The 23,716-nt window shown below is 45.0% G+C and overlaps 1 protein-coding gene across 2 annotated transcripts in view; it reads left to right on the top strand.

Moving 5' to 3' along the window:
- The first annotated feature begins 1,089 nt into the window (after window positions 1-1,089).
- PAMR1 (peptidase domain containing associated with muscle regeneration 1) overlaps window positions 1,090-23,716 on the top strand; it is a 59,612-nt gene continuing 36,985 nt past the window's right edge. For both annotated transcript variants that reach the window (XM_027882182.1, XM_027882183.1), the window contains exons 1-4: window positions 1,090-1,271; window positions 9,965-10,141; window positions 10,831-10,959; window positions 19,029-19,143. In XM_027882182.1, the coding sequence (XP_027737983.1) occupies window positions 1,199-1,271; window positions 9,965-10,141; window positions 10,831-10,959; window positions 19,029-19,143 (494 nt within the window). In that variant the 5' untranslated portion in view covers window positions 1,090-1,198. The remainder of the gene's footprint in view (window positions 1,272-9,964; window positions 10,142-10,830; window positions 10,960-19,028; window positions 19,144-23,716) is intronic.

Below are 23,716 nucleotides of genomic sequence, written 5' to 3' on the forward strand. Positions count from 1 at the left end.
TTTGCACTGCAGTAAACTACTCAAGGTTTCCATTGGCGACCGGTCTCAAATATTTGAGGTTGCTCAACATGCCGGAGTTTAACAAACTGCTGTAGGTATTTGTTAAAGCTTTTTGAGATACTTGAGTTTCTACTCCAAAGCAAATGCAAATATTTCAATTTCCCCCCTCAAAATATATGTAAATTTTGAAATCTTGCTACGGAAATTAATCTGAGAAAGTCTGTCTTAGAGGTATAAAATGTGTCCTTTGGAAAGTATTAAAAAATTGTACAAGAAAAATATTAGAAAAATAAAGTATATTGCTATATTAAAGACTAAAATAAATCAGTAGCATGTGCTAACAGAAAAGGCAAAACAAAATATGACACAAAGATAAAATCTCAAATAAATGGTCTCTTTTGTTTGGATTAAACATTTCCTCAATATCAACACATTCCCACAAAACATTTAAATTTTGCCAAAATCGCATTTCCTGGCAGAAATGGACTCTGTAAAAAGGTTTTGACTAGCACAAGCACATGTATGCCAAGTGATTCCTTTTGTGTTTTGTGGTTTTCATCCACTGTGGAGTGAACTTTTAGTGAGCCTCATTCATTCATCTGCCCCATCATAAAAATGCATAGCTATTTTAAGCACATCGTAAAGTGGATCATGTCACTTGGCCAGGCTGCCCAATTGCTGGATCATGGGCCAGGAATCCCTCTCTGCACCCCCCCTACCCCCACACCCAGCCTTGCAGCACTCAGGGAAGACACGGACCCCTGCAAGCCCAAAGGTAGCAAGTACAAAGTGCCTCCTTCTGGGGATGTCTGCAACTCCAGCTCACCCGCAGCAACTGGGATGGCTCATGTAAATAGATATTTGCATTTTTGTTTCTGCTTCCTTAACAATATCTTTCTTTACATAATGAAAATTGCTATCTCAGAGCTGAGCACTGAGCCAATAAACCTATCACAAAAGGGATCAGTTGCCAGAGTCCAGAAAGGGTTAAGGCAGCAGTTGGAGAGGTTTGGGGTGACGTGTGCTTCTGGACGCCTGAGAAGTCTCTTGAAGGTAGTTCCCCTCTGGTGAGGATGGGAGCGTGCTGAGGTCTGAAATCCGAGATCCCTCGCAGCCTGGAGCTGGTGAGGTCCCAGTAAAAGCTGTTTGCCTGCTTTCCCTTCCCAAGCAGTCACACCGCTGCACTGGCCAGGGCAGTATGGAGCGAGCACCCTGGACACATGTAGGACTCACTCTTCTCCAGCTCCTGCTCATCTCCTGCCTGCCAAGAGGTACTGTAAGTGAGTGTGTGTGTTCTCGGCATGGCCGAATGAGTCCCTTTCCTTCAGTGTGTTCAGAGGGGTTTGATCTTATGTGCTGTCATGGGAAGTAGAGAGATCTGCAGGGATGGTAATAATGGAAAGAAGGGGTTCTGCTTTATGAATTTTTTTTTCCTTGTCAGCATGGAGTGTGTGTGGGGAGGTTTACTCAGGAATTATTTTTGGTCAAATTTAATAGCCTTACAAAGAAACAACTGGCTTAATTTGTTTGCCAATGGCCATCATGCAATCACTTAGCTTATTACTCCTTTATTTTCTCAACACTCAGTGCTAAGGAAATGATGATCACAAGAGGCATTTAAGACTCTGAATTGTAAAGTGTAATTTGTTTAGTTTGGCAAGACACAGATTTTTCTCTCCAGCCCCAACACCAAGAATGAAGGCAAGGGAGAAAAAAAGTGAAGGGAAAAAAGAAAACAAAACCCACACATTGTTTCCAGTCTGGGATTTAGTTCTGCCAATATTATTCTTTCGAAGGGGAAGCCTTGTTAAAGCAGAATGATCTTTTTTATATTCAAGCCTCACTCCATTTTCTGCTGAACCAGCATATATGGTTTATCTTGATAAGGTTCAGCAAAAAGCATTTACTGTTGAGTGCACATTTGCTGTAGTTATGGCCACGAACATGGGCTGTTTACACCTGGAGGTGTCTGGACCTGCTTGCAGCAGCTAGCTGTCAGCATCGCAGGCTGCTTCCTTGGGAGCTGCAGCCCTAAGCACTGGGAGGTGAGGTGCTCTCAAATCACCCATCCTTCAAGCTGCTGCAGATTCCGGCACTCCTGGCAAGGTAAGTGCCTCTTACCAGGGGAGCTGTCAGATAAGCGGGCACTTGGATCTTGATGACTATAAATAACTGCTGTCAAGGTTGGTGCTACAGAGCCTGCTGCACCAGGGGCTGTGGCAGAGGGTTTGCCTCTGCAGTGTCCTTCCCTGTTGACCCCTCAGGACGCAGGATGCAGGGGACAGATGGTGACCAGGGTTGTCTGCACACCAGGCTGGCCATCAGCCCCTCAGCCGTCCTGGGAGACTGACCTCCTGCCAAAATTTCCCCCTGGGTCACAAGCACAGAGAGCTTCTCCTCACCTCTGTCCCACACTCACTGATTTATCCTTGTGGTGGCCTGTTCCTCGGCCATGTGCCACCTTGCACACTGGCCAAGGGAAGTGGCTCCATGGCATGTGCTGGAGGGGCACAAACCCAGCCCTGTCAGTGGCAGAGCAGCCCTAGGCAAAGGCTGTCAAGCAGCTAGGTGGGTAACAAATCCCTCCTGCTGCGGGGGCAGCGAGTCTCTCTCGTGGTGAGAATCTGGTCCATAGAGTAATTGGGCACCAGGTCCCCTTGGCAGCAGTGACAACGGGAGGCAAAAGGAAGGACAGCTATGGGCAGTGGGACACAAGGGCTGTGAGCCTTGCAGGGACAGTGCTGGTTCTCCTGACGCCTACTCCTCACGCACCAGGAGCAGTGTGAGAAGAGCCTCGGGACACATGGAGGTGAGCTGTCTCCCTTGCCCCCTCCCCTTCCTTATTGTGCCTCCACTGCCCTGGGGCTGGTGGAGCAGCTGGTGAGCATTTGACCAACATGAGTCTGGCACACATAAGGGGAACAGGAGCTCCCTTCAGCCACAGCGGGAGGGGCTCCTAGATACAGGGGAGCGATTCAGAAGTGCAGTGGCCTTAACATGTCAGGGCAGGTTGGAAAATAGCATTTTTCCTCCTCCCCACAGATGTATCCAATTTTTATCCACATTTATCACACCCAGTTGCACAGGGCCTGCCTCGAGAGCTGGGGGCAGGAGTCAGGGCGGTCTGGGAATTTATTTTTTGGAATAAACTTGGAGTGCATGTGACTCATGTTTCCTTAAAAATATATGTGTGTTTGTGTGTGTTTCTGCCTATCTAAACCCTTCCCAACCTCTGTTCCCCTCCCCCTTTAGTCTCTGTCTAGAGAAGGGAAGGCCAGATGCACTCAGATGCATCCAGATGCATTCAATCTTAGCAAATGGGTTACTTCAGTTCACATGTTTAGGTTCCTAGCATGGACAAAGGGAAAGAGATTTGCTTTTTGTTTTGGAAAAACGCTGGGGTTGCTCACTCTTGACCCTTAGACCAACTCAAGCGGCTCCCAGGAGTCCCTGCAAGCCTGCCAGTGCCCAGGATTTCTCTCCACCAGCCCAGAGGGACCCCTCACCACCACAGGACTGTGCAGTTGCTGTCAGCAGCATGAGCTCCCTCGGGGAAGTGGGTGCCCCTTTCTCTCCTGTAAGACCAGGGATATGGTGCAGGGGCAAATGGGGAGGAAAACCATAGGGCACAGAGGCAAGTTATCAGCAGGGACAGAGGGCTGAGGACATCTTCAGTCCCTGGTTAGGGCTACACACCCCCGGGAAGCTGTAAGGAGTAAAATTTTAAATAGAGGCTCAGAGGGGTTGCTGCTGTCTGTGTGGACTGTTTCTATCTCGGCAACATTAATTGCAAGTAAACTGTCAACATGTTCCAGGTCTTGCACCACTACAACAGGCAAGCCCTCAAGCCGGGTCCAGCACCACTCCTCTATGTTTAGGACATGAGCACATTCTCATGTTCTGTGGTAATGAATTTCAATACAGCACCTGCTTCTTCTCCACAGATATCCAAAGATTCTCCCATATTGCAGAAGTCTAACCTCATCAATGCTGTCACTGACTCAAAAGTTCTACATTCATTACCTGTTCCTATTCCTTATCTTGCAGCACAGAGAAAACAAATTCTCTTCCTGATCACACTACTATAATTCTTCTGGCCAGAACAAGCTCCTCTATACCAGAAAGAATCAAAGTCTGAAGGGTAATGTGGCAACCTCTGAGTTTTAGCCTTGCCTTGGTTATTTTTCCTGTCACAGCTTTTCTCGGATGAAGACACAAGGCCATAGTGCCGATAATAAGATCACAAATGCCAGCTTATAAATACAGAGAAGAAACTGAAGGAGAGAGATGTTTAAAAAAGACAGTCGAATTGATGCACATTTATTAAGTGGATAAATTCAGCTTAGTATTGTAGATTTCCTCCTGTGTTCTCCCACTGGCTTTGGTTTATTTTAATAGAAATCCTTTCTTTCCTCCCACTCCCCCCTTACCACTGTGTAAAGCATGCACTATGGGCAGAAAAGGATGCTGACTGACTCTGTAGATGCAGTAGTCTAATTATTCAGCAAAGGTTTCTGACTCATAAAGTAAGTACACTGAGTAAAACTAAAACAAGGATGTATTTTAGCTTCTCTCTTAATTAGCCCAGCTGCTGAAAAGAGTAAATAGGTACATAATTTCTAAAGAGAAGCAAGTGGTTTTAGAGACAGCATTATCCCTTTCATCCTCTTAACACATCTAATAGGCAAATAGACATAATTTGCACAATAGTTTATCTGAGGCAAAAAGGTTAAAATAAAGACCTGCACTTTCCTTTATTATTAATGACTTCGGGTAGATCATTTCCCATAAGGCCCAGTAGAAGTCTCTTAAAGGGAACGTCTCTCTTCCCTTCCAAGTTTTATTCCTCTTGGCCTTACTGAAATCAAATGGGGAATTTTACTGTTCATCACAATGGAGCCACAGTTTCACCCCACGTTGTGCTCAAAGCATTTCCTGTTGTTAATGTTGACATCCACATACATGATACCCGTGGGGTGAGGCCCAGTTTGCTTATCTGTGCAATGACAGTAGAGCTGAGTAAGAAAGGAGCAGAAAAATGAGAAAGACCTAAAGAAAATATAAGCTGCTACTAGGTTTCACCTCCGTTGAAGCTGTTTTTTCTTTAATTGGAATGATTCCTTTCAGAAATATTACATGGTCAAACATTCCCTAATAACAACCTTAGGAAATTGCTCCTTCAAGTTCAAATGCTCCTTTCTTCTTCAGAAGGCAGTAGTTTTTGTTGAGCAGCATGCTGAAAAATTAAGATGAAATCAAATGAAAAGGGACATGTTCTCATCTGTGGAACATTAATTGGCTAAATAATCAATGTGAAAAAGTCATCGTCTATGGACTTTAATTGTAGAGATGTATTTGTTTGTATCTGCTCTTATTACACTGCAATGTTAATGCAAATGGCACTTTTCAAAGCAATTTGAAATAATGTTTCTTTGAGCTTAAGTAGTATTTTACCAATGTGCTCATGGATAAATTGAGGCATGGGAGGATAACTCACGTTTGCGGGAAAACAGAATGGACTTGTAGGATGGGAAGTTCTGTTATTGCAGACCAAGATGTGGATGTCCTTGCAAAACATTTTCTTCCATCCTTCAGGAGTTCTGAAAAATACACGTACATCTCTCTCTCTCCCTCTCTTTCTCTCTCTCTCTCTTTTGGAGGATTCTAGAGCACATTTAGGTGGCAAACTTTTCATTTCCCCCACGGATGGATGGAGATGGCAAACTGGTTTTCTGCTCAAACAGTCATCTGATCACATAGCAGCTAAGGTCAGCACAAATATAGGAAGTGAGAATGGGAAGTCAAGGAGAGAAGGGAAAAAAGTGTTCCATATATCGGCTTAAAGTGAGTGTACCTTGTTAAAAAAAAACATTCTTCCAAAGAAGTGGAAGACACAAGAGGTATTTGGTGTAATTAGGTGTGCATCAATTCACCTTAGTTCTTAGCTAGATAATTTTCCCAGCTCTCAGACCTTTGGAACAGAAATCCCTTTCACTATGGCAAAAGATTAGTTGTGCTGAAGCTGACATTTTACCATGATGAGCTGACTGACCCACTCCTGAGGCAGCAATGTGCTTGTGAATCTGTTCCAGAATCACTAAAGCTTTAAGCTTGATCTCAGCCCTGGGGATCAGGAGAGGCAGCAGCATCACTGTGGTGAATTACCATTGCAGTAACTCAGCCCCTGGACTGGCACTAACAAGTGACTGGGAGCATCGTCTCCTACTGCTGTCTCACAAAATCCATCACTGACAGCCTTTAGGACCTGACGTGCTGTAGGGATTAGGAGGTCTTGCTAGGTGCAGTTGTCAGTGAAAAGCATGAATGTGTTGTCATCTGAACCTGGAAATGTTCATCTCCCACCTCACAGCGTTCCTCATGCTGGACTCAAAGCATCAGGTGAAACATTGTGTTGTGCTCTGCCAGGCTCCTGAGCCAAGCAGGTCTTCCCTCTGGCACCTGCCCTGGAGGTTTGTGTGCTCTCCCAACACAGCTATTTTTTGCTTGGTTTCCATGATCTTGAGCTGCTTCCATGTGTGCTGTTTATGCCTGGATTTACTGAGCTTTTCTTCCATCATTAAAATCTCATAAATTAATCCACTGTTTATTTGCCTGTCCAGAGTCTTGTTTGTTCTTTGCAGCTAAATATTTTGCATGGGTTGTCAAGCAGCTTCTTCCTGCTTGTCCCAAAATCAGAGACACACTCATTGCCTGCAAGCCAGACCGCCTGCTTTGGAAGATTATCAAAGTAAAGCTCACAAAGTACCCCACAATTATCTCTGCCACAGCTGGCTGAGGCCTTGCTTTCAGTGTTTTGTTCAGTCAATAAATCTTTCCCCACTTTTCTCTGCCTCCTTCTCTTCTGTTTTGGGGTAATGATGACCAAGTGTGGGTGTGGGAGCTGCCAATGGTTACCCATCCCCATACACACAAGAGAGAGTGGGGTTATGCCTCTGCCTCCCTGCAGCACAGGCTGATCTCAGCCACACAAACAAACACTGATTACACACAAGTGGCTCTGTGCATCTCCCTCGTAAATTTCTGAGGCAAAGGTTTTATTTGCCTTTTGTTCAGTAGCCTAGAGATATTTAAAACAAAATCCCCAAAACAAAAGGGATTCCACCATTATTAAAGGGGTGCATAAAGTCTTCGCACAATTTTTTTTTTTAAGAATAGCTTCTGCAAAACTTCAAAATAATAAATTTCATGATGTATGTGAAGAAAATGCTAGAAAGGGCCCCTTAAGAAAAAGTCTCAAATGCCCATATTTCCTTGTCAAGGCTGTACATTTTGCACAAACTTCAATATCTGAGAACCTGAAAGGGAATTAAATTGTCAGTAAATGAAAATATAGTCTATTTTCATTGTCTCAGTTGAGACAAAGTCAAGAAGTGAGCAAACAGCATTTCTAGGTGGCAGCAAGTTTATTTTTGCAAGACATTTAAGGATCTATTCCCATCTTCACACTAAATATTACCTCAAGGTCAACTAACGTTATGAAAACACACATTCAGTCTACCAAGAATAAGTGTGGCATCTGGGTTTTGGCCCTTTTGTGAACACAGACTCTACATATAAATATGCTTATGCACACACTCACACTCTCTACCCATATACAAATACATGTGTAATATTTTATGGAAGAATACAGTAATTTCATGGAAAGGGGCCTCTGAAGGTCATTTGGTCTAGCTTTGTTCTTGGTGCTAACTTGGAAGTTAAGTTGTGCTGCTCACAGCCTTATCTTGCCAGGTTTTGAGTTCCTGCAAGGATGGAGACATACCTTTGTCACTCCAGTGTAACTTTGCCTATGAACATTTGGATAATTTTATAGATAGCAATTTCTCTTGGATAATTTACAGCTACAACCCAAATGGATACAGCCATTTTATTGGTAGGCTTTAGCAGACTTGAGAAAAATTAGATTTCTAACTTGAGTTAGGAAAGATGAAAATTTAAAGGAAGCTTTACAAAAGCTCTGAGTGTTGGGTAGTTATTTATTAGTCAGACTTTGCAGAGTACTGCTTCAGCAAGGAGTGAGACCCCCACCCCCATACACCAGAGAAACAGCTATTTTCTGTCTTGTATAGTGAGATGTATCAAACTGAGTGTCAGTTCTAATAAGATAATTAGACGCATGTAATCAATTTGCTCTGGAATCTGAATCAGATACAATTTGCAGATAAAAGGCTTAATTAAAAGAGAATAATAGCCATAGATTAAGAAGTCCCAGCTTGGCCAGGTTGATTGACTGCTGTTCCGGGAATTAGAATGTATGAGTTTAATTTCTAACTCTGCTCTTGTTTTTCTCTGGGACCTTGAGCAAAGTCACTTCACCTCCCTTGTGCTTCATTTTCCCATATGGAAAGAGGACTTTGTAGAGCATATCAAGATCTGCAGGCAAAAGGCTATAAAATTGCTGAACACTAAGGTTATTTTGATGCAAGATTTCATTATTGGAATAAAAAATTACAAGACCTTATTGAATGCCAGAAGAAGCCTTTTTCTTTTTGAAGTGATTATGGGGACAGAGAAGGGGAATGGAAAGGTTTCAGCACAAAAAGCAGCCTTGTTCCTAAATGTAAAGCAGCAGCAGACTCTCTCTGGTCGGTACACCAGGCACAACGGAAAAGCTCGGTTCTGAGGAGCACAAAAGGCTGAATTTCATTTCCCAGCCAAAGAAAAAAAAGTGAAGAAACAGTTTGGTGGTCCCTTTTTTAATAGAGCCAATAAAAATCATTAGGGAGAAAGATAAGCTTCCAGGAACCAGGCTTCATAAGGTCATGGAGAATCAAGCGAGACAGAGCAGCTAGGCTCAGTGGCAGGGAGCTCCAGCAGACAGAGTAATTAGGCTATCAGGGACAATGAAACAAAAAAACAGTTGTGTGAGAAGGAAGCCAGGTAGAGGCATGCATCAGAGTGCTCCGCCTTCAAGATATATTGCTTGTTGCAATGACAAGGCAGCCCTATTACTCAGACTTTAATACACAAGGAAAAAGGTTGTTACCTAAGATAATTAAAAAAAAAAAAAAAAGAGGGGCATAGAGGGGATAAAAAGAGCTATTCTCATTAAATTTCCTTCATGTCTTATCTTTCTAGTCTGCTCTCTCTCTTTGTACCATCAAACTCCATGAAAGCACTCATCAGGCCTGTCAGCTAGTTAGGAGGCATGCTGACAGCACTATGCACTCATTAGATCTTACTTTGTAGAATTTAGACAGCACACTGGTGAGGAAAGACAGGATCTGCATTTATTGTGGCTGACTCATAATCTGAGATTGTTTCTTAAAAGAGTAGTTCCAGCACAGCTTAAGTATCATATGAGGTTACGTTAAATAATAGAAAGATGTTGCCATATTAGAAACAATATTTGATAAAATGAACTTTCAAAAATAAAGAAAAATCTTGTTTTCCTTGGCAGATAAGCCAAATGTAACAACACATGCTTCTGGGTGAAAATAGAGAGCGAAACCAGCAAAACCCAGCCTTAAAAGGGGCCTTTCCTGGTGGACACCCTGGTCTTCAGAAGTAGTAAATTCACAAGTAGAAACACAACCAAAACATGCTGTCATGGTTTAAATAATCTATACTATACATGATGCCATAAATCAGTCCTCCAATCTGAAGAAACTTTCTCATATGATGTCATCCTCTGTGTTTTTTTAAAACTATTTTTCTCACCACAGAAGTGGGAAGGATTTGCAGAGACAGTGGACATATTCCTTCCCTCTGGTCTTTCTGCCTCCTCTGGCTGGCAATACAAAACTGCCTCTGTGTTCTTCAGGCACCCAAACCACGCTGATATTTTGGCCATGTGTTACCACATAGTTTGGGTTTTTCTGGGCTGAAGACTTTGGCCAGCCTCGTGCTATATGTGATCTGAAAAATCAGTGAATAGATCCTTCCAATCCTCATCAGATAATGGATTATTCCACGTGTCCCCCTCTCTGTTCTCTGCTTGCAGAGTACACAGTGATCAATGAAAACTGCCCAGGTGCTGAGTGGAATATCATGTGTCGGGAATGCTGTGAATATGACCAAATTGAGTGCACCTGCCCAGGACAGAAACAAAGAGTGGGCTACACCATTCCCTGCTGCCGGAACGAGGACAATGAGTGTGACTCCTGCTTAATCCACCCAGGTATGTTTATGGCTGTAATGCATTCACACCAAATCTTTGGCCAAGCCATCAGCACTGAATGGTAGTCAGGGGAGTGCCCTGGACAGGGGAGTGGTGAGGGCAGGCACAACTCACTGAGGCATGGGATTGCCCCACATCTCCTCAGGAACTCCCTCTGTCACTCTGCTGACAGCAGCAAGGCACTTGGCAAGGTTTCCCCACAGCAGGTAACATTGCTGCCAGAGAAAGAAAACACTTCATCCAAGCAGTGTTGCCTTGAGGATGTCTTGGGCAGGCATAGGAGCTGCCAAAGGGTGACACAGGGTAGGTGGCTTCATTCCAAAAGTGTTTTTTTTTGGTGCTCTGCAGGAGGAGATAGGGCCAGGTTAGAAGACATCAGAATTATTTGGGCTGGGCCGAAGTGGCACCAGCTTCCACATTCGGACTTCTGAGAGAGACATTTACAATTGGAGCAATGAGATTTAGAGGTGTGGGCAAATCAGACTTGGAGTTTTGTTCCAAATCTCAGAGTCTGAGCTCCCTCAGTTTTGGGGGTGGAGATTGGGTGTGGTTCACAGCAGGGAAGCTGTCAGCACCACAGCAGTCACTTAACATCATTGGCATTTTCTGTGGAAAAGAGAGGGAGTCTCCTCCTCTTTCTGCAGGACAATTCATCTGGGCTTCATCTAACACGGTGTCTCTTCTTTTAGGCTGCACCATTTTTGAGAACTGCAAGTCCTGTCGCAATGGCTCCTGGGGAGGGACACTTGATGACTTCTACATCAAGGGAATCTACTGTGCGGAGTGCAGAGCTGGCTGGTATGGCGGGGACTGCATGAGTAAGTGTCCTACGTGGGCAGGGAGGCATGTCAGGGACAGGGACTGGTGGGACAGAGCCAGAGCCATGCTGTTTCTTTCCAGCTATTCCTGTACAGTGACTCTTGCAAAGGGCACAAGCAGAAGAGGCCAAACACAACCTGGCAGTAAGCAGATCTACAGTCGGGAAAACTTTTCTCCCAGTGCTTGTCTGCTAGGGACAGGCCTGGGCCCTGTGTCATGGCAGGTTATGACCTTACTAAACTTCTGGTTTGTTTTGGTTTATTTTGAAACATTAACTGCTGTGACTCCAGAAATTCTCCGATATCTGCATTTCTTGGACACATTTCTGCATAACTTATTCCCCAGAGCATAAGCATAAATATTTACAAGGGCAGCAGCTACATCAAAGAGCTTCTGCTCTGTCCTCCTTCAACCCTTGGACGGAAGAACCAGCCCCAAGGAAGTCATAGCATTTCCTCTCTCTGTTACACAGCTTCAGCGCACTCCAGGGCAGTTCCAGAAAACAGTGTCTTGCAACTGCTGACAGTGCCATGATAGACCAGGAGTGTTTCGGGCCCTGGTAGCAATATCTAATGGTTTTCTTGCTGCCAGTGTACAACAGCTCCTGCTCCTTAGAGTTTGCTAAGCTGATGGTCCCAATGCTGTCTTCAATAACAAATTCCATTAGCTAATTGGATACAGTTTAAGACTGTTTCTTCCTTTACCAATTTCCCACTGGTGAAGGCAGAGCTTTCTTTAAATTTTTATTGACTGTCTCTTTGTTCACATTTCACTGAAAGAGATGAAAGCAGAGTCTGCTTTCCCTATCTGTTCTGTTCACTGTTGTACATACCTCAGGCTTGTCTCCCCTTAGTCATTGATTTTAAAGTAAAAATTCAACTTGCTTTCCCAACACAGCCCATGACCATTCAGGAGGTGAAAGCATACAAAATAAAATCTTTGCTTTAAACAGCAGAATGTGGAGAATCAACATGTTTTAGCAACACAGCTAACTCAACCTTGATACTTTGGAGGTTGATAAACTGAGTCCCCTGCCATTTATGGTGTGATTTCTGAAAGCACTGTAAAGTCCCATTTGCTCTCGGTCAATGCTAGGGCTCCCCTGGCACTTTTTATAAAAGCAGAGCCAAGAAAGAATCATTAATTCATGTAATATTTCCTCCATCTGCCTGAGTGTGTTGGTTGCCATTATACTTCAGTCTGCTTTCCCTAGTTTTAAAGCAAATACACCTTCACAAGAGGTCTTTTTGGACATTTTTGCAATACTAAAATTTTTGAGAGCTTTGTCTTTTAGTGTTTTTCCTACTACTCGCTCTTTTGAGGGAAGCAGTGTGACACCAAGGATGTGGTTCCTTTTGCGTGGTTCTCTGGTGCTTGATAGGCAGGGTAAGAAGGTCAGATGCTGCTGTTGTCTCTTCCACTCTTAAAAAGGAGGCACTGGGGGCAATTGTAGTTCCAGCCCACTCCTGAGCTCCCCTGTTCCGGCTCTCATGGCTATCTCACTTTTGGCCTTGGCTCAGGCACGTCTGGAAAGCAGCCCTATAACCATGTTAGGTGCTGGACTGCAGGCTCACAGTGATGTGGCTTTGGTGGCCAGCGAGCAGCCTTTGAACACCAGCATGCGCTGCTGCCGGAGCGGTGGGTGTGCTAACACACCACACTTCGGAGAGCGAAGGAGGAGGCATCTCTCTTTGGCACCTGCACGCAGGATCACAGCTGGAATTTTGCAGCCAGCCCTGGGTGCCTTGCCAGCGGAGTGACCATAAATCCCAGAAACACAGGGAAGCGCAGCCACAGTAATCGTTGGATGTAATGTGTCCTATATTGCCAATGCCGGTGCTGATAAGCACACGGCCGGCCCTGGGGACCTGCCCGGGGCACGGGCCGGTGGCTCAGGTGAAGCGGGAGGCGCGGCAGGAGCCGCTCCCGGCGGGACTGCGGGCGGAGGGAGCGCCGGGCTCTGTCTCCCCCTCGCGGGGCGCGGCGGGTGTTACCGCGCTGCTCCCACTGCCGGGGCCGACCGGGAGGACGAGCATCCCTCCGGCTCCATCCCTTCGCTCCCGCACCGCCCCGACACACTGCCCCGGGCCCAGCCCGCCCGCCCGCCCGGCGGGGTCTCCGCTCCCCTCCCAGCCGGCACCGCCGCCGCTCGGGCGGGAGGTGGCGCCCGCCGGCCCCGAGGAGGCCGCGCCGCCCGGGCCGTGCCGGCCCGCGGGCGCCAGGCGGGGAGAGCCGGGGGTGATGAGAATCCTGCGGGCAGGATTAATGCCGATTTGATGCTGTACGGGAGGCGGGGTGGTGGGAGAAACTGGCAGGGCGTGGTTCCCTCAAGGGGAGCAGTGAAGCCCAGCCCTGCGCCAGTGGCCAAGGGGCTGTCTGCAGTCTCAGGGGAAGGGTGAGCCCCTGGGAGCGATGTCTGGGAAATGGGAGCAAAAGTAGTGATATGCCCGGAGGGCCGTGTCAAGGAAGCAGTACCATGGGACGGCCCATGGGTCTGTCCAGTTTTTACTATCTGCTGGCACAGCTGGATGCATGGACGTTGCTGAAAACCTGCCAGAAGACACCAGACCATATGGTAAAATGGTAAATGGTACAGGGTAGGCCAAAGGAGTGTTATGAGGGGAAAAAAAAAAACACTGACTAGAGTTTATTGGGTACTGGGACATTTTCTAATGGGACTTCTATTGTATTGAATTATCATGCCCTAAAAGGTACATCAGACACTAAAACCGGAAGAAAATCAACCTGTTAGAACCATTTCCTCCGTACCCTGCACTCCAACAGCCTTTGCCAACCCTGTTTGTAATGTCACTTGAGAACATGTGCTCCATCAAAGCCGGAGAGTTTTCAAACAGGTGTCCTCAGCCTTGCTGTCCGAATGTGGCCCCTGTGATGAACAACAGCACTTGCAGGTTTTGATACTTTGTGCACGTTAGTGTTTCACATTACACTGGTGACCAACAAACAACAGGTAAGAACAAATTGTGACAAGTGACAGCTGCCTTCCCATACCGGCCTGTTTCTGAACACGAGTAACATTTCTACTCTCTCCTCTGTTCAGTCCTCTTGACCTTTGAAGGAACTTCACATCAAAGATGTAGCACTCAAACAGCAGATAATGAGCTCTTACCAGAGGTCACCTCAGGACCTCTCCCTCCATCAACCCACGGGTCTCTGTGGGCTACAACTCAGAGGTCTCCTGAATTTTTTTTATTCTCTGTTAGTAACAAGCTTTAGAGGAAATCTTACTGTGGCCTTGAAAGCTGCCTTTTTTCAGTAACAGGAACGGAACAAGGATGTTGATACTCTGCCAAAGTGGTTTAGTTTTTTGTAAATGAGGCAGAATTTGCCAGCATTTGTGTTTATGATGTAAATTATTTTTGAGAGCTTTCCAGATCTCCCACAGATTTAGAATGGGAAGAGAAAAGACTCCTTTTGATCAACATATGATTAAACTGTTGATCTGAGGAGTGAGCCTAACTTCTTCTAGGAGGTCTGGAGATACAAGAGCACAGATTTGATGTGATTGCAAAGGTGCTTCACATGCAGAGAGAGGTGGTAGCAAACCTGAGAACGTTCTTTTGGAGATGGTCATTGAATGGCTCCTCTTTAGTTTCTGGACCACCTGCTTTGCTGGCCAAACTTACTTCCTCAGCGCCAATGTCCAGAGAGTTCAGGCTGTACCGCAGCAAACAGAGGAGTGTGTTTAGTATGCCATGCATACAAGTATCTCTTTGCACCAGTTCTTTGGCTTCCTTTTGTGAAAGGCATCGAAAACTCAAAAGCCCTTCACGACGAAAGGGAAACTTTCTTTGAGGTGGTCCAAGCCCCCTGTCAAACCCTCTGAAGATTTCTAGCAGCTTTGTCTCAGGTTGTTTTTGAGGCAGGAGCCAATGGCAGCACAAGGGCCTGTTTCTTGCTGTGGGAAGGAGCATTATCATTTACACCACAGCAGATCCTGCTGTACTTGTTGAATCCTAATGTGGTTGCTGGGCACAGTCATTAATCCTTGCCTTTTACAGAGGGAACTAAGCAAACCACAGAGGAGGATGAAACACTTTTGAGGAACACTTCTGAGCAGGGTTTCTGTTTCCTTGGGTCCTGCTTAATTAAGGGTAACTGAGGGTAAATGAACAAAGGGTATTTCATTTGAACAACACTTTCTTAAGAAGAAAGCAGAGTAATTGACCTGCAGTTTCATGTTTCCCCATAGACCAGATGCAACAGTATTGATTTCCAGACACTGTGATCGATGGGAACCACAGATGCTTGGTACTTCACCAAATCAGGTCACTGTCACCCTTTTCCCCCTAAGGAATGAAGGGTCCAGGAGTAAGCATTAAAACCCGCCATTTCAGTAGGAAACATTCATCCTGTATTACTGGTTAAAAGTTTAGGGTTCCTCTTGGGAAACAGATGGAAGCATCAAGGCTTTCTGTTGGACTAAAGAGGTAAAAAGAAATGAGAGAATTGGTGTGGAGGTCTTTTTGGTCATTCGACTTTTTACTTATCATCTGTGGTGTGCAGACTATCAGAGTCTCCCGATTTGGTGATGCTGTTAGACTGAATTGCAATTTTTGCCTTACGGGCACAGCCTCATACCTCAGCAAAGCAACAGAAGGATATAGCCATGGATATAGGGGATATAGCCCTGTGCAAGGCTCCCTTTGGAAAGATGTAGTCAGGAAAGTAGAAACTGAGAAATTAGCTCTCTTTGATGTGTAGTGATTTAACTGTGCATTTTGCTAACACTTGCTTGTACAGATCACAGTAAGCTCTGCAAAAATCACTAAACAACTTTTCTTCTTCCACGGAGGAAAACACTATTAGCAATATTTTATAGTTGGGGGAAAGGGAGAGGTTACTGAAGGTGAGAGAACTCTCTGGGCTGAAAATGTTCAGCATTCAAGATGAGGAATTAGGACAACTATCCCTGGACAGCTGCCTAGGGACAGCTGCAGGATAACCATGAAAAGATATTGCTTCCTCAGTGTGTGACCTTGTCTACTGTTTGTTCAGCTCATTGTCCTCTGATGGTTTTCATAGACTGGGCACAAATGACTGGAGTACTTCATCTTATGCTGTTGATGCTGGGCACTGAAGTACATTTCACAGTATGTAAAGCTGAGAGCCACACAGGCAGAGTGGGTTAGGCATAGAAGAAAGGTAGGAATGAACCTGAAAGATGTGGTAAGGGCTGTATATTCAGTATGAATATTGAATATATACTGAGTCATCAGTGTAACACTGATGATGGAGAAACTGTGATGCTTATAAACCTCATTGACATGTGGCATCAACACGTAAAGATCTTGTAGTGAATCATGAGGAAAAACTTCTACCCTGGACTTCTGGAGGGCAGATTTCAGGCCTACTCAGAAGGCTGGTTCAAAGGTTACCTTGGGAAACAGCCCTTGAATACAAAGGGGTCCAGGAGGGATGGACATGCTTCAAGAAGCAAGTCTTGAACGCACAGGAGCAGGCTGTACCAGAGTACTGAAAGATGAAACAGCGGGGAAGACGGTCAGCCTGGCTGAACAGGGAGATTTTAAAGGAAATTAGGGGAAAAAAAGAGAGCTTACCAACTATGGAAAAAAGAGCTGACTACTCATGAAGAGTTTAGGAATATAGTTGGGTCATATAAAAAGAAAATTAAAGAGACAAAGGCACAATTTGAACTCAATCTTGCCACTTCTGTTAGGGATAACAAGAAGTGCTTCTCCAAAGACACCAATAGCAAGAGGAGGGGCAAGGAAAACCTACATTCTTTGTTGGACATGGGAGGAACATAGTAATCAAAGATGAGAAAAAGGTGAGGTACCTAACACCTTTGCTTCAGTTTTCAACAGTAAGACAGGTTGTCCTCAGGACAACTGGCCTCTGGAACTGGAAGACAGAGACAGGAAGCTGAATAGTCCCCCTGTAATCCAGGATGTAACAGTTTGTGACCTGCTGAGCCACCTGAATCCTCACAAGTCTATGGGACCAGATGAGATCCATCCTAAGGTGATGAGTGAGCTGGCAGAAGAGCTTGCCAAGCTGCTCTCCATCATTTACCAACAGTCCTGGCTCTCTGGAGAGGTCCCAGATGATTGGAAGTTGGTGAATGTCACGCCAATCTACAAAAAGGTCTGCAAGGAGGACCCGGGAAACTGCAGGCCTGTCAGCCTGACCTCAGTGCCTGGCAAGGTGATGGAGCAGATCATCCTGAGTGCAATCACACGGCACCTACAGGATGGACAAGGGATCAGACCCAGCCAGCATGGGTTTAGGAGGGACAGGTCCTGTCTGACCAACCTGATCTCCTTTTATGATCAGGTGACCCACCTGGTGGATGAGGGGAAGGCTGTGGATGTGGTCTATCTGGACTTCAGCAAAGCCTTTGACACTGTCTCCCGTAATATACTCCTGGAAAAGCTGGCAGCCCATGGCTTGGACAGGGGCACTCTGTGCTGGGTCAGGAACTGGCTCGAGGGCCAGGCCCAGAGAGTGCTGGTGAACGGGGCTGCATCCAGCTGGCAGCCGGTCACCAGTGGTGTTCCACAGGGATCAGTGCTGGGCCCAGTTCTATCTAATGTCTTTACTGATGATCTAGATGAGGGGATGGAGTCTACCATTAGCAAATTTGCAGATGACACCAAGCTGAGGGAGAGTGTTGATCTGCTGAAAGGCAGGAGGGCTCTGCAGAGAGACCTGGATAGGCTGGAGAGTTGGGCTGATTCCAATGGGATGAAGTTCAACAACACCAAGGGCCAGGTCCTGCACTTTGGCCACAACAACCCCCTGCAGCGCTACAGGCTGGGCACAGAGTGGCTGGAGACCAGTCAGGCAGAAAGGGATTTGGGAATTTGGATCGACAGGAGGCTGAACATGAGCCAGCAGTGTGCCCAGGTGGCCAAGAAGGCCAATGGCATCCTGGCCTGCATCAAGAACAGTGTGGCCAGCAGGAGCAGGGAAGTGATCCTTCCCCTGTACTCTGCATTGGTGAGGCCACACCTTGAGTATTGTGTTCAGCTCTGGGCCCCTCAGTTCAGGAAAGACATTGAGGTGCTGGAGCAGGTCCAGAGAAGAACAACCAGGCTGGTGAAGGGACTTGAGCACAGGTCCTATGAGGAGAGGGAGAGGCTGAGGGAGTTGGGGTTGTTTAGTCTGGAGAAGAGGAGGCTCAGTAGTGACCTCATCACTCTCTACACCTACCTGAGAGGAGGTTGTAGCCAGGTGGGGGTCAATCTCTTCTCCCAGGCAATCAGCAATAGGACAAGAGGGCATGGGCTTAAGCTCTGCCAGGGGAAGTTCACATTGGATATTAGGAAGAAATTTTTTATGGAGTAATCAGACATTGGAATGGGCTGCCCAGGGAAGTGGTGGATTCACCATCCCTGGGGGTTTATAAGATGAGGCTTGGTGGGGTACTTGGTGCCATGGTCTGGTAACCACGGTGGTGTTGGATCACGAGGTGGACTTCATGATCTTGGAGGTCTTTTCCAACCTGGTTGATTCCATAATTCTGTGATTCTATGGCAAACATGTCTCCTCCAGGACTGCATCAGCTGTTTTCCTCCCTTCTTGTGAAGGACTAGAAACTGTGATGTTAAGTGCAACAGCTCCTTCTCTCATTCTTTTGCTCACTTGAGCTAATTCAAGTACTCACTGTAGTTTTGCCACCTTCCCACCAGCTTCCTCAGCATCAGTGATTGCACAGGTCAGCATGGGCTCTATCAAAAACTATTCTAAGCTGGAGTGTCAGCTGGGTGGGTGGGCTGGCTAATTAATTGTGAGGCAAAAGCTGCAAGAAATGGTTTCATGGGGCTACGTTACAAGCCAGGGAGAAGCAATCACCTTAAACTTTTCTCTGGCTGCTCTTAGCCTAAACAATACTCCAGCAGAGTCGTAACTCTTTATGACCATCGTGTGGCTGTCCTATTATTTTATATACTGCCTTGTGAGAAAGTGTGTATCTTCCTAAGCCATCCTGTCTTCTCATTCTGGGGTTGTTTCTATGTGTATTTTCTTCAAATGTCTCTTGCAGGTCCCTCACACAGATTCTTTTTCTTCTTTTGCTCCCCAGGGTGCGGGCAGGTTTTTCGGGCTGCCAGAGGTCAGATTTTGCTGGAGGGTTACCCACTGAATGCACGATGTGAATGGACTATCCATGTTCAACCCGGATTTAACATTGAATTAAGGTGGGTCATGTTGACTTTTAGGCAGCACTGATTTCAGGTGGACACTGGGGCATGTGGATAACCAAGAGCCAACGAGGGTCAACAGCTGTGAGCTCTGGAGCACTGAAGGTATAGCTACCACTTTGCATTTGGCATCTCAGTTCTTTCCCCTGGTCTAGCTTGTGATGGGCAACCACTGGACAAATTATCAGTGCTGTGCTTTCAATTTCCATTTAGGACAGCTAGATGCTAAGGAAAGTTTCTCAGACTTTAAGCTCAATGTATCTCTTTAAAGGTCTTTTCAAGATCTTTATACCAGAGAACCCAACATTTTCTGAAGACAGTACAAGGCTGAACTAAGACATTCTTTGAAGAAAAGCTGTAGGAATATTTTAATATGACATCTCATGCAAAGAGAGAGTTGCCTGTGGGACCTGCCTTGCATTTAGCCTACATTTTCCCTCTCTTATTTTTCTTTCAGTTATTTTACCAGCCCTGTCTTCTACCAGCTTCAGTTATTCCTCTTACCATTCCTATGTCTGGAGGATGTGATTAGTTCTCCTGCAAGTCATCGCTCTTCTGACTTATGTATGCTTAGACTTACTAACCTGTCCTTTCTGACTCAAGCTCACAGTTTTTGATTGGGTATTCTGCCAAGTGCAGGAAAACCTCCTGTTGGATTGATTTCACATGTGTGTAGCAGGATGCTCGCACATGCAGCAGGAAGTGTGGCAGTGGGTGGTATCCAAAACCCACTAGCTAATATGATAAAAAGAGTAGCTACACCCTTCACATCAACCCTTTCACCAACTTTGGAGCCCAGGAAAAAGAGCTATGCTAGACACACAAACAGTTGAAATATGTTTAAAAGGTTTGTATGTGTTCCTGTATGTTTGAAGAGAGACTTAATAAGAGGAAGACAAGTCAATTGAATAGAAAAGAAGAGCTTGTGGCTTTCCCACACTAATGCACATTTTTCAGACTTGCAAGTGCAAGCCTATCGTGTAGTTATGAGCAGCTGCAACTAATGCCTGGAATAGCATTTTAACCTCTTGACTTTGGAGAAATGTGTAGGAGAGACAGGAGCAATGCTGTGAGGAGGAGTTTTGTGTTTTCATGACACAACTTCACATCAGTCTCAGCATACATGAGTGTTACCTACCTTGTATTTAAAAGATGTTGTTTAGGTGCATGATTTGCACAGCACAAGCTCAGGGAGCTGATATTTTCCCCCTCATTTCTGAACCAGGCTTTGTCAAGGCTTAATAGTAAGGCTTAAAAATGCTTCAGGAGCTACAGATGTCACCCTGTCTTCACTGTTACAGGAGTGGGTCTGAGAGTGGAAATGGATCCTGTGCATGCATCACTAGGGAATGCACCCATCTCTGGGTAGAATGTTGACAGCCAGGTGGCATCAGGCACAAGGTACAAAAAACAGAGAAAAGGCTATTTTAACAAAGGACACTAGATTGAAGAGATGTAAAGTTAGCAGATGTGCTAACTCTTTTGAGAAATCAGACCTCCATCGTGGACCCTAAGGGCCACCTATATGCGTACTAGGAAGATATGTCACATGAGATCTGTACAGTTCATTCTATTTATCTTTGCTGTTACCAGAAAATGCAAAACTTTAACATGAGGAGCTTGCTGCAGAGAGTGCCTTTCACTTTCTCCCCATGTCCAGCCTTCCTGCAAACAAACACAATACTAGGTGTCTCCTTGATGTAACATAATTGTTATATTCCAACTATGAAAGTCTCCAAGAGGGAAGCCTGAGCTACCAATCTTCTGTTGTAAGCATCTACATTTATCTGAGATGGGTAGTGTTGGAGAAGCCTAAAGCCCTTTGCCTAACCTGAGGATGAGTTTAATGTCTAAGTGTCTAAAAATCCCAGCAGATGACACAGTACTTTTAGGGAAAGATCAGAAACTCTCCTCAGTGTCCACACTTAACCCTGCCACCCTGCAAGTCCTGCAGGAGGCACGGAGGAAACCTTCAGGGACAACACAGAACAGGAGGACTTCACATAAGATAACCCTGTGTAGTGTATTCTGAGTCAGCTGTTTTCAAGGTGGGCCACCTCAAAGCTGGCCATTGAGGTACTTCAGCAATTAGATACTGTGGCAAACTGGTACAATAAGCCTACAACTTCTCTTTTAGGCCATTCCTACACAGAAAGGGAGGTACAGCTAAGCTAGCCACCAGAGCCTTCCTCCTGAGTCTGACATCCCTGTTTCCTTCACTGGATTTTCATACAAACATGCTGATCCCCTCTGTGGGTGGAAACTGCTGAATCAGCACAACTGCTAACAAAAGAACTCTTTTCTTCATTCTCTCTGTGCACAAATCCTATTTGCTGCCACCCTGATGGTTTGCAAGGGCAGGGATGGGGACAGTGTGATACAGAAGGTGAACAAAGTGGTTGTCTTTGCTTACATAAAGCAGGAAGAGTAAAACTCTCAGGAGCACAGATAAATCTTCCCTTGCTTTAAGCTGTGCCATGCAGTCCTTTGGGAGTTGGCTTAGAAGAGCTGTTATCATAAATAGTGCCCATATTGTGGTGGTAGTTTGTTTTCCCTGCCTCTTTTCCCAGCCTTGTTTTGTTTTGGGGTGTGATGTATAAGCTCTCTCAGCCTGAGCCATGTCAGGGATGTCATACCACAGTAGAAGTAGCTCACAACTTTCAATCTTTTTCTTTAATGTCTCAGCAGAGAGTTTTAACTATTTCCTTAGGCTAGAAGATTTCCTTAGAGGGGTTGGTGAATGTATTCACACTACAGACACTGATGAAGTCAAGGCAATACTTTGTATTTTGTATCTGATGACCTGTTGCATGAAATTAGCATGCTTATTTTTATAATATCCAAGAGAGTTATGATATAGTTACAGCTTCACTGGTGAGGGAACTGAGATTCATTACATGGCCTGCACCTGTGATTTAAACAGCAATAGACTTCATGGTCTGTAAAGGGTCCCGTCAACTGGGCCATAGCCAAGAGGTTTTTAAAAGCTTTGGCATGTTTCCTGATCTGCCAATTCTGAGTCTTAATCATGGGATCCCATGTCGTCAGTACAGTGTATCTGCTTCTATGCCAAGTTAAATAGAATGCAGATCAGAACCCCCATGCCTTTCACATTTTCCACTCTGTTTTCCTCATTTTTTAAAACAGAGAAAACAAACAATTAAAGAGAATATTCTGTGTATCATTCTTTCATTATGTGTTTCATTCGTATGTCTTCATATTCTTTGTTCAGGGACACATTTGCTAGACACAGTTTACCTTTACATGTAGAAACAATACTGCTCCCAGCAGGTGATGGGCCTTCCAGAAACTTTCCTTCGGTACTCACACACCTACTTAATTTTAATCAGAAACTACCAGGTCAGAAAAACAGTAAATATTTTTAGGATTGGGTTTCAGGATAAACTGTAGCCTGATAAGTGTAACAAGGATGAATGGGTTAATTTGTATTGCTCTATCACTTCCATAAGGATATATCCCTGGGGTATGTTTCAACAGTGAAAGAATGTTTTGAAGATGTAGTGTATAACCTGATACCTGTGAGGTTGTCTATGACAAACCTGACAGAACTAGAATTCAACTCATGCATTTTATGCAAAGCTAAGTTGAATTATTGCTCTGTAATGCATATTTAAAGCAGATATTTTTTTTTCTTATACTACATACCATCAGATGATTTAAAAAATATGGGGCTCCATTGATGTAGTTTCCTGCAACTGCACTGTATGTAGTCTACTCCTGATACTCTAAAACTAACCATATGACCTGGACAAAAATGACTGAGTAAAGTCAAAGAAAGGTCATTTCACATAACATAGGACCCTCCTTAACATGGGGGCCTGGGTGCCAAGAAGAGAAGAACAGGAAATAGGCTCCAGAACTCTCTTTCCCTTCAAACTGTGAGGTCCATCAGCAGATGCAAAATTTTGTCTCTCTTCTTTGGTGTGCAAATGCAGTCTGCAAATTAGTAGCACCCCACTGGAATTGGCAGTGTGGGAGATAAGCCTAATCCTAAATACACGTTTGCAGTGGTAGGGGTTCTCAGGAAGACTGAGTACATAACAAGTTTCATCTATAAAATATCCTGCTGAACAGTAGTAACATGGTCTCTCCCAGGCCCATATCTTCTCTTTTTCTGCTCTACCAAGGCCCATCCTCCCTGGCCATTGTTTATTCTCCAGAGGCACTGGGTGTATCTCACTCATTTCTCATTCATATTCTGGTGGGATGCTTTGGCTCTGTACCCAACTCAATTCAAATAGCAGTATATAGCATGGCTGTTAATGAACAAAAGCCTCGCACAGGGCCTGGATTGAAGCTAGGAAAGGCAGACATTGTGGGAAAAGGATTGAAATATTTCCCTTCTGCACTAACCCCTGTGCCTTATTTCTGCTCTCAGAAGAAGGGCAAGTGCCAGACATTGGGGATTTACTACCATTTTGCTTTCTAATGCAAAACGTGCTGTAATATTTTGATTCCATTTCTCTTACATCCCCAAGCTTTTCTTGTATCCCTAATTGCTGACTTCTGAAGATCACAATGTAAATAGCTTTTAAACCTTGTTATTTGA

The sequence above is a fragment of the Empidonax traillii genome, unplaced genomic scaffold, assembly GCF_003031625.1.
Source record: "Empidonax traillii isolate 1590-97213 ecotype Southwest subspecies unplaced genomic scaffold, ASM303162v1 scaffold103:size1334136, whole genome shotgun sequence".
Lineage (NCBI taxonomy): Eukaryota > Metazoa > Chordata > Aves > Passeriformes > Tyrannidae > Empidonax > Empidonax traillii.